The sequence below is a fragment of the Accipiter gentilis genome, chromosome 10, assembly GCF_929443795.1.
Source record: "Accipiter gentilis chromosome 10, bAccGen1.1, whole genome shotgun sequence".
NCBI classification, from domain to species: Eukaryota; Metazoa; Chordata; class Aves; order Accipitriformes; family Accipitridae; genus Astur; species Astur gentilis.
This window is the reverse complement of record NC_064889.1, coordinates 4,154,197-4,166,421: the sequence shown is the minus strand read 5'-3', so window position 1 is coordinate 4,166,421 and position 12,225 is coordinate 4,154,197. Positions and strand designations below refer to the sequence as shown.

General features: G+C 46.2%; 1 protein-coding gene across 3 annotated transcripts in view; it reads left to right on the top strand.

Moving 5' to 3' along the window:
- SIN3A (SIN3 transcription regulator family member A) overlaps positions 1–12,225 on the top strand; it is a 36,122-nt gene that overhangs the window by 2,578 nt on the left and 21,319 nt on the right. For all 3 annotated transcript variants that reach the window (XM_049812179.1, XM_049812178.1, XM_049812180.1), the window contains exons 2-5: positions 7,117–7,337; positions 8,973–9,149; positions 10,512–10,618; positions 11,113–11,395. In XM_049812179.1, coding sequence (XP_049668136.1) covers positions 7,149–7,337; positions 8,973–9,149; positions 10,512–10,618; positions 11,113–11,395 — 756 coding nt within the window. In that variant the 5' untranslated portion in view covers positions 7,117–7,148. The remainder of the gene's footprint in view (positions 1–7,116; positions 7,338–8,972; positions 9,150–10,511; positions 10,619–11,112; positions 11,396–12,225) is intronic.

Here is a 12,225-nt window from a genome sequence, read left to right as displayed (position 1 = left end):
AGCTCCTCATGCACGCGTTAATTATCGAGCATTTTTAATAGCAAGCTGGCATCCTTTTTTATTTTTTTTTTTTTTTAACGCGTCCTCTCCGCGCAGCGCCGTGCCTTCAACTTGTCAGAATCTCGCGCTCGATGTGGCGGCCCTCTTTCTTAATTCTTCAGGCTGTTGGACGTCCGTAGAAACCGTTTCAGGTTTTTACCTGGGGCTGCAGGAGGCTGGCCGCGGCGGTCGGGTAGCTTTAAAAAACACGAGCGCGCTTTTGCGCCTGCTTAACCAAATACCGTCTTTTCTGCCTTTTCCTGGCCCGGGTTTGGAATGAGTTTTAAGAGTTGTTATTTGTGCAAATAACACGTGTGTTCGGCGCGCTGGTGGAAAGAGCACGTCCCGGAAGAAATGCGTTTATTTGGACTGCTAAAATGGTGCAAAACTGAAAAAATAATCTGTTTAAAATAGCGCTGGAACAAGTTATCAAAGGCATCTTGGGCTGCGCGTGGATTTTTAATCTCCCGCGCTGCCCAGAGGAATCAAAACCCGCTTCCTGTGCCGAAGCGTAGCTTAAGGATGACCCAACACCTTACGTTTCTTTCCTAACTTGTCGCTTTTATATTCATCGGTTGTGCTCAAAGGTGTGGGGGCTCAGTAAACAAGTGGGAAATGCCCAGCTTCTTCCAGTACAGCTCTATCTGCACTTCCGTCTTCCAGTCCTAACTTGTAATTTTATTTTTTTTAAATACAGTTTCGAAGAAGTATACATCGTTCTAAAATACGGTGCCGTTAATACTATGTAATAAAATGGCGCCTTATGTTAATGTAGTAATTTTAAAGCACTTGTAAAATTCCTTCATCACATAAAAGTGCCTTGGCAGCCTAGTGTCAGCCCGTGCTGGATCTCCGGGAACAGAAAACCACTTTTTGGGGTCTTTTCTTCCCTGCCCGGGTGAAGTCAGCAGTTTTTCAGGCCAGTGCGCTCTTTGCGAAAGGAAGCTGCGCTTCTTCACCCCAAAGGATCTCCTCCCTACCCCTCCCACCCACCGCTTCTGGTTAAGATACATGGTCTCAGCGTGAATTTGTTTGAAAAGCTTCAATGTGATCGTTCACCAAATAATATGGCAGTAATTTGCTAAAGTTTGGGGAAAGTCTGGGTGATTTAGACTGCTTTTGCAAGCAGGGTGGGGAAGGGGGATGCTCTTCCCACACCCACCCCCCCCCCCCCCCCGCCCAGCCCGGATTGCCGGAGGAGCCCTCCGCGCAGGCTCCTGGCACGTGTGGGTCTTGGAGCCGGGAGCATCGCGTTGGAATTGGCAAGAGGATCATTTACGTTTCCAGGATTTATGAATCGTTTTCTGTCCAGATTGCTGTTCTGGTCTTCTCCAGCGTTGGAAAGCTTTTATGGCTGTTAAAGCTGGAACAGAAAAGAGTCCCGTAATAGCTGTCATTTCAGCCTGTTAGGCAGGGGGTGCGCTTTTGGGAACGCGCTGCTTTTTTCCAACTCCTGTGGGGTCTTGTCTCCTTTTTTATATATATATATATATATATATATAAAAAAAAATAAATAAAAGTATTCTGGTAATTGTCTCTGTGCGTGGGGAAAGCGTACTCGAGAAACAGGGCAAAACGATGCTAACCTCTGTATTGAGTGTAAAGCTCGGTTTGGATCATCTCTTTGCAGTGGGGTTTAACACCCAGGCCGTTCACTGCTCTGGCAAAGCCTTACCAACTTGGTACCCATCTGGACAGAGACGAGTGGGGTTTACTCGTGTCCCGTCTGCCGCGTTCTGGGTGCTGGCATGTAATCCGCAGGCTGTCACCATGTCACCTTGCAGAAAACTCTCCTAACTGCTCCGAAAGCTTTGGATACGGCTTTTCCAGCACCTTTTTCTTTTGGATACTTCTAATTTCATTTTGGAATGACTTTCCGCTCACAAATGTGCCCCTGTAGCGGGGTCAGGGGCTTATTCCCATGTTACAGGTGAGGGCCGTGTGGCACCATGCAAAAAATATACCAGCGGTTGCTGAACAAGCTGGGTCATGTTCTGGAAGTCGTGCGGCTGGGTTAGTGCACAGACAGCAGCGCTGCTGGAACCTGAGCCAGCTGCTTTCTAGCAGGCACCGTGATATACGGCGTCAAAATCCTGTGGGGGACTTGTCCCGCAGGACATCTGTGACGGCTCCGGGATCAGAGCAGCCCCTCCAGGGTCTGGAGCTGTACCCGAGACTCACGCTTGCTGCTCCCAAGTTTTGAGTCCTTCCTCCCTCGAAAGGAAACCTTTCAGAAAGGCCCTGCACACGTTAAACACGTCATCTGCCTCTATGCCATTTCCTTGCCCTTTTTCAGAAGGGTCCTCGCTCTGCGGGGACCAAAATCCTCTCTAGCAGAGCTTTCACAACTTGTTTTGTGAGGACGGTGTTTATCCACAGGCTTCTTGTGGTTCCAACAGGTGCCGAGGCAGCAGACCTTCCCAATGTGCTTTCTTCCTATTCTCTATTTGCCTTTTTCTTTCTGCTTTTGATTCTGACAACTATTTAACAGCTGATCTCTTAATGCCAGAAGACCCTCCTTATCTGATTGGAAAACCTGAAATAAAAAATCAATATAGGTTTCTAGCTATGCAGATTTTTGAGATTTTATTTGGTACAAAGCTGGGGAGCGGAGCTGCCGTGGGAGAGGCAGTTTTGCGAGGGAAGAGGAGGGTGCCCGGGCTCTCTCACCTCCGTTGCTCCCGCAGAGGAGTGAGCGGGCAGGAGGGGAGCCTGGTGTGAGGAAGGAGCCGTGTGGTGCTCTGCCAGCTGAATTCAGCCTTGTCCCGGCTTTGTTCCTTCTCTTTCTGTGTCAGTGCTGCTGCTCCTTTCCTCTCCGCAGTACCAGAGGGGAAGGGATACGCTCCATTTATGTTTACCGGTCCCACTGGCTTATGTGAGGCAGATGGATGGGGAAATCCTCTGATGAAGTTGGCGGGGTAGAATTGCATAATTCTGGGGGTGTTACTGAGATGCAATGTACCTTTTTAAAATTTTGTTTCTTGCTTTACCAGCTGAGGATCCTGTGCGTGTTTGCGGTATGTCTGCCTGATGCACCCTACCTGTAGTCCTAGGCAAAGCTGGTGAGCTGGGTGGTGGCACGGGTGGGAAGATCAGAGGTGTCTTCCTACACAGTGTCCTTTCCCTGTGAAGGGGACGCTAAAAAACTCAGGAAAAAGGAAAAAAAAAAAGTTTTCATCCTCCTGTAGGCAAGAATGTTGTGTACTCTAACTGCAGTTAGAAAATCGTTTGGGTCGAAATGATGCTGGGGAAAGGGGATGTGATTCTCCGTGGACTGCACAGAGTGGGACTCGGTCTGTCCAGTTATTGTTAAGCTCTCCTATGTGTCTTGGGTTAATGCTTTTAACAAAGGAAAGTAACTGAATTTTGTGACTTGCTTTCAGTCTTGTGCAGTCCTTGCTGTGTTTTGGGGGCTTCCCCCCCCCCCCCCCCAAATTAAGATTACAGACGATACAATTCGAATTGGGTCTTTCTAAATCTTGGAGTCAAAGTCCATAAGGGGATGCCAGAAGTGTGTGCTACATTTCTGAGAAGACAACGTAAAACAAGCGTAGTACTGTTCGTAATGTCGCCACAGCAGAGGGCAGATAGCTGATACAAGTCTTTGATGCTGCTGATTGCAATTGTATATTTATCCTCAAAATACCTTCCATATTAGCTGGGCTTTGCCATCAGCAAGGATGCTGAGAGAAATCAGTTGTCACCGAGGGTGGAAGTGGGTGGAATTGCCCCTTTGAGCAGCAGGCTTCAGCTAAATCGGTTTAAAATGACATGTCTAGTCTTGGGTTTCATCACGGTCTTTCTTCCTTATCAGCTGCCTGGCGTGCTGTAGGAGGGGTAGGACTTGCTGCACAACAGATCTCTCCAGTTTTTGAATGAAGGAGATCCCTGGGAGATGCCAGGTCAAGATCAGCAGGACCTCAGTGAGGAGATGAATGCACTTCGGGAGCATTCAGCATCGTATTTTCTTCTGCAAGATGCAGACCAGTTTCTGCTCTGGTGCTGGTTTGCTCGCTCCTGAGTGCTTTCCCCTCTCTGTAGAGTTTCGGTGGTGGTGGATGCACAGAGTTAACGTCACTAGTCTTTGTCTAGGTAAAGCAGAGCACTGAGATCATCTCTCTGCTAGGATTAAAAAAAGCCTGTGACTTAGTAGTCTTCGTTAAGTGGTGGTCTGCTGTGAGCCACTCTTACACAACAGATGCAGACCCCAAGTAGGAGTTTAGCAAGGTGTTAACTAGGAAAATTGCCTATAATATTGACTCTCTTCATATATATTGACTGTAATATGAAATTTTAAAGTTGAAGCAGGTACAGTGCTTGGATAGAAGCAGAGTCCAAGCTCAGCTAGCGAAGGTAGCGAAGGGGGAATTCGGAGGGAAGAACCACCTTACAGGAGCTTTAATTTTCACTAAACAGAAGCTTTAATGTCAACCATACAGCAGACTAGGTTTCTGGAAGATTGCTTACTTGGTCTGTGAGAATCAGGAGTGTCAAAACCTGATGTTCATGCTGCTGGTGTGTACGTGGTAGTGTATCCTCGGTGCTACCGCGATTCCCACAGCCTTACAGGGCGGAGGTGTTTGGTGGCTCCACGGGGAAAAGGCTTCTCAGTCAGCCTAAGGTGGCATTTTAATCCTCATAAGGACACATGAGTCTTCCGGCCATCTTCTGTCCTCAAACAGCCTCTGCTTTAAAGGTTGGTAAGTCCATCCAAAGTGACAAGTGTGGAGTGTTGCTTTGGGAAGTGAGACGCAAGGGTGGGACGCTTAACAGCAGCCACACCGCATATACACCATGTGTATACACACACACATCCACCCACCCACCCACACCCCCCCTTATCGCAGACAGTGTGTTAAGCCTACTGGAACTGTTTCACTTCTTTATAGCAAATCACATGTGAATTTTTTTTGAGAATGTTCCTGCTTTGTAGGTATTGCGTGTACGTGTCTGCAAACCAGCAGCTCTTGGTTGCTTCTGTAGGGAAGGAAAGCTGTTGCACCGTTGAAAGGGTAAGGGGCGAACCAGCCTGGGAGATCAAAAGAAAGTGGAAGGACTGGCTGGGGTACCAGTGTTTGAGCAGAAGGGTATCTAAGTTGGTAAGCGGGTTATAAATAGATGCCATCAAAGCTTTGCCCAGACTTTACTCATGCGGTCAGCCATTGTCATGCAAAATCCTGGCTAGCTCTGCTCGTGGGATGATGGTGCGTGGCCAGGTTTGTCGGCGTTGCTCAGTTTAGTCCCAGCCCTATTAGCATAAAACTGTACGTTTTTACAAAGCTAAATGCCGGCTGTGCTTGAGCGGAGTAGCTTCAAGTTAGCCTGCCCAGCTCTTTATTTGTCAGCAGAGACCAGCTGAATGAAAAGACAACCAATGCAGGCACCATTAGCAAAATGAGCTCCTGGAGTGTCCCTCTCTGCTTTCTGAGTGCATGTTGGAGGTCAGACCTGCTTAGGATTTGTAACTTGTAAATAAGATCCAGTGAGCAAGCTTTCTCCTTTACTTGGGTTGAGGAGTCCTCCTCTGCCTCTGCCAGCTGTATTCTACCTGCCGGGTCCTTTGGGGACCTGATAAGGGACTCTGTTCTGAGAGGTTAAACTTGCAGAGCAACTCCAAAAAGAAATGAAGTCATCTTCCTTCTTGTCCTATCCCCTCCAAGGAAGAGGAGAGACTGGTAAAGAGAGACACGGAGGGAAAAACACCTTGTTGCCCAAAGCCTGTGTTTTCAAGGCCCTGTTGATCTATTCTGAAGCTCTGTGCTGCTGGCTCCCATTTACATATTTGACGTGCACTGAGATATTGGTGAACGATCTTTGGGTTCTTTGGTTAATGACGGATTTAGACTGTGAAGAGCTGTCCTGACTTGGTAGATGAGAATTGGCTTAGTCAGCTGTTGTACCATTATTCTGGGGGAACTTCGTTCCCTCTTGTTTTTCTGTGTGTCCACATTAGCAATGAATGTGTTTAACTGCACTGGAACTGAAAAAGACTTGCTTTGGAGAGTTCCTGATGAATTAGAGGCTGAAGAGGGTGGATTTCACTCTGTTCTCTGTCCATCAAACACCTTAATAGTCTGCATGTGCTTTTGAGCACCCAGTGGTTTGATGAACAGCAGATAACATCTCAAGGATGGCAATAACAATCGATGCATAGAAAACAGCACTGGAATTTGCTTGCAGGAAAGAGTAGGTGAGTAGTTCAATCAAAAGAGCGAAGAATTCGTGACACTTTTAGGAGCGGGACAGTGGATTTAAAGTGAAATGAAGTTGCATAGGGACAACTTAGAGTAGGGCAGGAACATGCCTGCATGTCGGAGGAGAAGAAGTACTGGAGAGCAAGTGGGAGAGCTGCTGAGCGGTGCTCGCTGGCTTCGCTGGCAGGCACGCAGGATGCCAGCTGCAGTGTCTGCTAGCGCTGCTCCAATTTCCACTCTTTGGCTTGTGCTGGTGAGTGGGGCCGTGATGCTAGGAAGATCATGGCCGTGTGGCATACGATATCCAAAATACTACTGGTAGTGAGTCTGTGGGTTTCACTGAGGTTGCACGTGTCTTATATGTCTTAAACAGAGAACGCTTTATTTTGAAGCTTTGGAAGTGATTGCAGAATCTGACTATTCTTCCTCCCCCTTTCACATTTTTAAAACATCTCTCCCAGCTGACCGTCATCCTGCCTGGACTCTCCAGGAGGCTTTTTCTGCTTTCAATGGAGGCAGCTATGTCCAGGCTGTGTGTACGTAAGGCACTCTCCCTCAGTCTGTTGTGTTTAAATACTGCGTTCAATGAGCTTTGCATTGCTCAGGGTCTGCACGTGCTTAAGATGCCCATGCTAGCAACGTCCTTTAAGTGAGATTGAAGAAATCATTAACTTTTCAGCAGAGTATTTTGTTTGTGATAGAACACGAGTGCATATTTTATGCAGAAAGCTGAATCTTAATTCCACTTTCCTATCTCTAGATATCAGTAACCTAAATGAATAGACAGAAACTTGCCCTACCTGCTCTTGGTGAACTTAGCATCCGTGGTGCTGGCAGGCAGCAATGAATCAATTGCATTTGTTAATTGGTCTGTTCTTAACAGGTTTTGTAGTGCTTCCCGAGCATGAATTCAGAATGAAGCGGCGATTGGATGAGCAGGAGTCACCTGTGTATGCGTCGCAGCAGAGACGTATCACCAGCAGCACTGAAGCTTTTCAACACCAGCACCGTGTGCTTGCCCCGGCACCTCCGGTATATGAGGCGGTTTCGGAGACCATGCAGTCTGCCACGGGGATTCAGTACTCGGTAACTCCCAGCTACCAGGTGCGTGCGTTCGTCCCTTTGCCGCGTCTCAGCTGCGGTCCTGCTGTGCGACGAGCCAGCACCATGTCATTTCTTGGTAGAATTCTGTATTTGAGACAAGTTTTATTTTAGTAACCGGGGCTTCCTAAACTAAAACCAAGATTGGACAATGCTTATCATACATCTCATTTTAAGCACTTGCTGTCAGCTTCATTCATGTTCAGAGCCACCTGAACAAACATGGTGTCGTTTGGCTTTTTTGAACATGATTCTTTAAATGATTCTCTCAGATCATGGTCTCTGAATCCTAGAGGCAAATGTGTGCAGGGCTTTTTCGCTATTTTTCTCTTCTTCACTGGGAAGAGGTTTGTTCTTACAGTTGCTCTGTCACAGGTGTATGATATCTTGGGTGATCTTAAGCTTAACAGACTGGCTCAGATCAGCATTTAGATTGCAGAGTTTCAGGAAAATGGAAATGTTTCAGAAAACATTAGCCCAGGGTCATTAGGTGGCACCCTTCCCTCTCTTGCCTCCTTTGCAAGGAGCTGTCAGCTGGGGAGAGAAAAAAAATGTACTTTAAGAGTGCACTGCAGATTCCTCCCAGTGAAAGACCAGGGAAAAGCTGTTCCTGTGTTACCTGTCTCTGCCATGTTTCTGGCATGTTGCATCTTCCACACTTGCATTGCTGGTGAGCTGCCCTCCCTGCCTGGTGCCTGATTTTACACACAGCTGCTTCTTTACTGCTGCAGAAGGGATGTTCACACTGATAGTAGCAGCCGCAGAGCTGAAGAGCCTGCGGGCAGACACTTGCAGGGACTGGAAGAGGGTGTGTTTGTGCTGGCAGTCCTTCCTAAAAAGAACTTGGATGGACCAGTAAGCAAATTGTTTCTTGTTCATGAGAAGGATTAAAAAAAAGTATATCCCATCTAAAGGAGGCTTGAATGGAAGACTAAGTTTGTGGAAAATGAAAAGCAATTTACTTGTTAAAATTTTTTTAAAGGCTCTTTTAACGGATTTTCCAAAGTGAAACTTTTCTGGTTTAACATATGAAGGAGACCTGAAAAGTGCACGCCTTCTGTTCCTTGCCCTGTTTTTCTAGGGGAGATACCAAGCTGAGTTTTCCTCTGAGTTTGCTGGTGCCAGAGAGCCACAATTTGACTTCCAGTACCCAAACTGAATGGCGAGAGTGTAGAAGCTCATAAAGATTCGTTCATTCAGATTATTGCTTGTGACACGTAAGTGTCGTAGAGAAAAGAGAGAACCTTGACTGTCAGACTAAAAATCCCATTTTATGTCCCTTTTGCAGGTCTTTACGTTAGTGTCAGCGACTAGACAGCCTGTGAGTCTGCAGGCTGGAGGGAACCTGTGTTTGTAACTTGTTTTCAGAGAGGGCTCTCCTCTACTTGGAGTATAGGATGAGAGTTATCTTGTTTCATTGTTAGGTCTCTCTGGGTCATTGTTGAAGAAAACAAAAAATGTTTTTTCAGTAAGGTTGTTAGCAGTCATGGTTAAAGGTCAAACTGACTGTATCCTGCTTCCTTAAAATTTTACTTGTATACCTGGGTCTGGGAAGACTGATCTTGCTCTCTGCCTGCGCAGCAAGCAGAGGTGGCTGCAAAGCCGTGGCTGTACGTGACGTCCTCTTTGCCTTGCCAGGTGTCGGCCGTGCCGCAGAGCTCGGGCAGCCATGGGCCAGCCATCGCAGCCGTCCACAGTGGCCACCACCACACCGCACCAGTGCAGCCTCACGGGAGCCAGGTGGTGCAGAGCCACACTCATCCCACCCCACCAGCCGTGCCCGTGCAGGGACAGCAGCAGTTCCAGAGGCTCAAGGTAACGCTGAGCATTGCTGCCTTAAGTAAACCAACCTCTGCCTAAATCTTTCGGCAACCGGGAGCCTTTTTCTATTTGGTGCGTAGGGGAGGCTGCCCTGCAAAGCCAGCTGGTGACTTCCTAAAAGCTTTCTTGACAAGGCTTAGATCCTTCTCTTTGGAAGACTGTTGAATACAGAAGGGGACTTCTCTTTCTGCTGAAACCCTGTTGTTTCAAATACCGTAATGAAAAATGGACTTGCTAGGAAAAGGCCGGGGGCAGGAAGGAAAAGGAAGAAGTATTGATCAGATTATTCATAGGAATGGGTTAAATTGCCAAAACATTTGGTGCTTTTCTGAACACATGGCTTATGTGGGTGGTTGTGTGGGAGTAATTTGGGAGTAAGGAAGGCTCTATTCTTGGATTATATGCTGTAAAATCCTAAAAAAGAGAAAAGTCCACCAAAAATAACCCATTTAAGTTGCTACATTTGGTTCAGCTCTAGCGAGAAGGCCACGTATGTATGTATTGATGCCTATTTCTTCGTCTCTTCCAAATACGGTGCAAGTCTTTTCCAGTTTCGGTGGAACCCACTGCCTTGTTGGGTGAGAGGCCAATTCCTTTTGCAGAATGTAGGACACTTCATTTCTTGAGACCGTTGCTGTTGTTTAATTTCAGACAAAAGAGAGGTCCTATGTATAGCTCTTGCAGCTGAGGAGCGTGTGGCCTGGCTGTGGGAGGCAATAGGGGACCCAGAGCTCTTGCTTTAGGCTGTGGCTGTTCTTTCAGTACATCTGAAAATTGGATGTTGGTACACGAATGGTTCATAAACTTCTTGCTGTTTGAGGTGTAAAACAATTTACCGCCCACAGTTGCCATTTTTGAAATCCTTATATGTCGAACTGAAATGTCTGGCTTTTAGAAAAAAGTGCAAGCGTGTACCTGGCAGACATCTACTACACTGAGTATGTCATTTCCACTTTCTGCTTATTCTTAGACTTCCATAATAATTTCCACATACGAATGCAGGAAAAATACTCAGTCTAGTTCTGTTTATCCTAGCAGTCACTTCAGTGATGGTAAATTTGGAGTATGTTGGTTTTTTTTTTTTTTTCTCTGAGTAATTCTGCTGATCTGTGTTGCTTTTTTTCCTTTTTGTTCTTTTTGGTACAGTTTTATCTTGTGAGCCAGGAGTGGGGAGTGAGTATCTCTTATTCAAATGGTGCTGGTGGTACGCTAACCGGGCTCCTGGTCTTTTGCTCTTTAATTCCCTGCCCAGGCTCAGGGCTAACAGCTGTGTTTTCAAATAATGTGTGTTTTGCAGAACAATGGAGGTGAAATAAAATCTTCTCTGCTATTATAACCTGTGTGTTCTGTCTCCAGGTGGAGGATGCATTGTCTTATCTTGACCAGGTGAAGCTGCAATTTGGTAGCCAGCCGCAGGTCTACAATGACTTCTTGGATATTATGAAGGAATTTAAATCTCAAAGGTAACAAGCTGTGTTTTGCTTCTTCCTTCCAGCTTAGAGTGTATGTGGGCATGGGAGCACAAAGCAGGAGCTAAATTCTGTCCTTCCATGTGCAGAGTAACACACCTCTGGCAGTAGTGTAAAAGCAGTTATGTGCTTTCTCTTCTGAAAGTTAAATGCATCCCTTCATTTCTACTAAATCTCTGCTTAGAGTGGGAGTTCACAAGTTCAGCCTTGATAGCTGATTCATCTGGCTGTCTGGTTGTCTGCCCATTAATAATGGTCAGACTTGGGACTAGATCTCATAGATATAAAATGCTGTCTGGGCTAATAAAATAATTCTAATGTCATTCTTAAGTTCAGTAATGTATTTATAGGAATCAGTTTTGCTTCATTTCATACGTTAGAGATTATAAGCTTAAAAATTCTAGTGGAAAATTCTTGTGTGGAGAACTCTGTGTACCACTGAAAAGGTCTTAGAGGATTGTGACGTTTTGATCTTATTCCTCCTTCAGTATTGACACTCCAGGAGTGATCAGCCGCGTATCGCAGCTCTTCAAGGGCCACCCAGACTTGATCATGGGTTTCAACACCTTCTTGCCGCCTGGTTACAAGATTGAGGTGCAGACAAATGATATGGTGAACGTGACAACACCAGGGCAAGTTCACCAGATCCCCACTCATGGCTTGCAGCCCCAGCCCCAGCCCCAGCCGCAGCATCAGTCACAGCCTTCAGCGCAATCAACCCCAACACCAGCACAGCCAGCGCCGCAGCCACCACCTGCCAAAATCAGTAAGGTGAGAGACTTTGAATGACATACATTGATAACGTGGGGATCGTGCTGCCTCCGGCTGAAATTGTTAGGGAGCTAGAGAGCAAAAAAGGAACTTCCAACTGCTTTTTCATGGTATTTGTGAACCTGTATGTTCTGCTGCTGGATTAGTTTCTCCTTGTCAAACTTCAAGGTGCATCCTAGTTTATTTGACAGTAATTCAAATAAGCCACCTCGAGGGTTTGGAAACGCCTTGTTGCTTTCAGTGGGGAACTGAAAGGTGCTCAGAGCATCTGTTAAAATGTACACACGTTATTCAGGGAGTGATCCAGCTAGCAGTCCCAGGAAAAAGATCCCTGAAAAGCATTTCATTTTGCAAGAAGGGCCTCCTAGTTAAAGCACTGGGCACATGTTGAACTGCCTGCTTTTGTGTATATTGTCTCAGAGTAACTGAAGTCCCAAGAAATTTCCCATAAAACAGAGGCCATGGTAAAGATGTTGTTCTTGGTGTCAAAGTGTGTGTGCGGTTTCAAATGCTTGGGGCAATAAAGCCTTTAAAAGAGCTTGATTAGTTATTTGGTAGATTCTGCATTGCTTGAAGTCTTGTTTTCAGATTGGACATTTTTTGTAAAAGAATCTAGTTCAGCCATCAGCTGGATGGGTGCAGCAGTTATTGGCAAAATCTAAAGTGCAAGAGTGACCATTGATGCTGCCATGATGCTGCCAATCAGTTTGTGCGCCTGAAACTGAGACCTTTCAATAACAAAGGGAATTTGACTCTTGTTTTAGTCATAATCCAGATGCTGCTATCCAACAGATGTATTTTATGTGATTGGAAACCAAATAGGATAATAG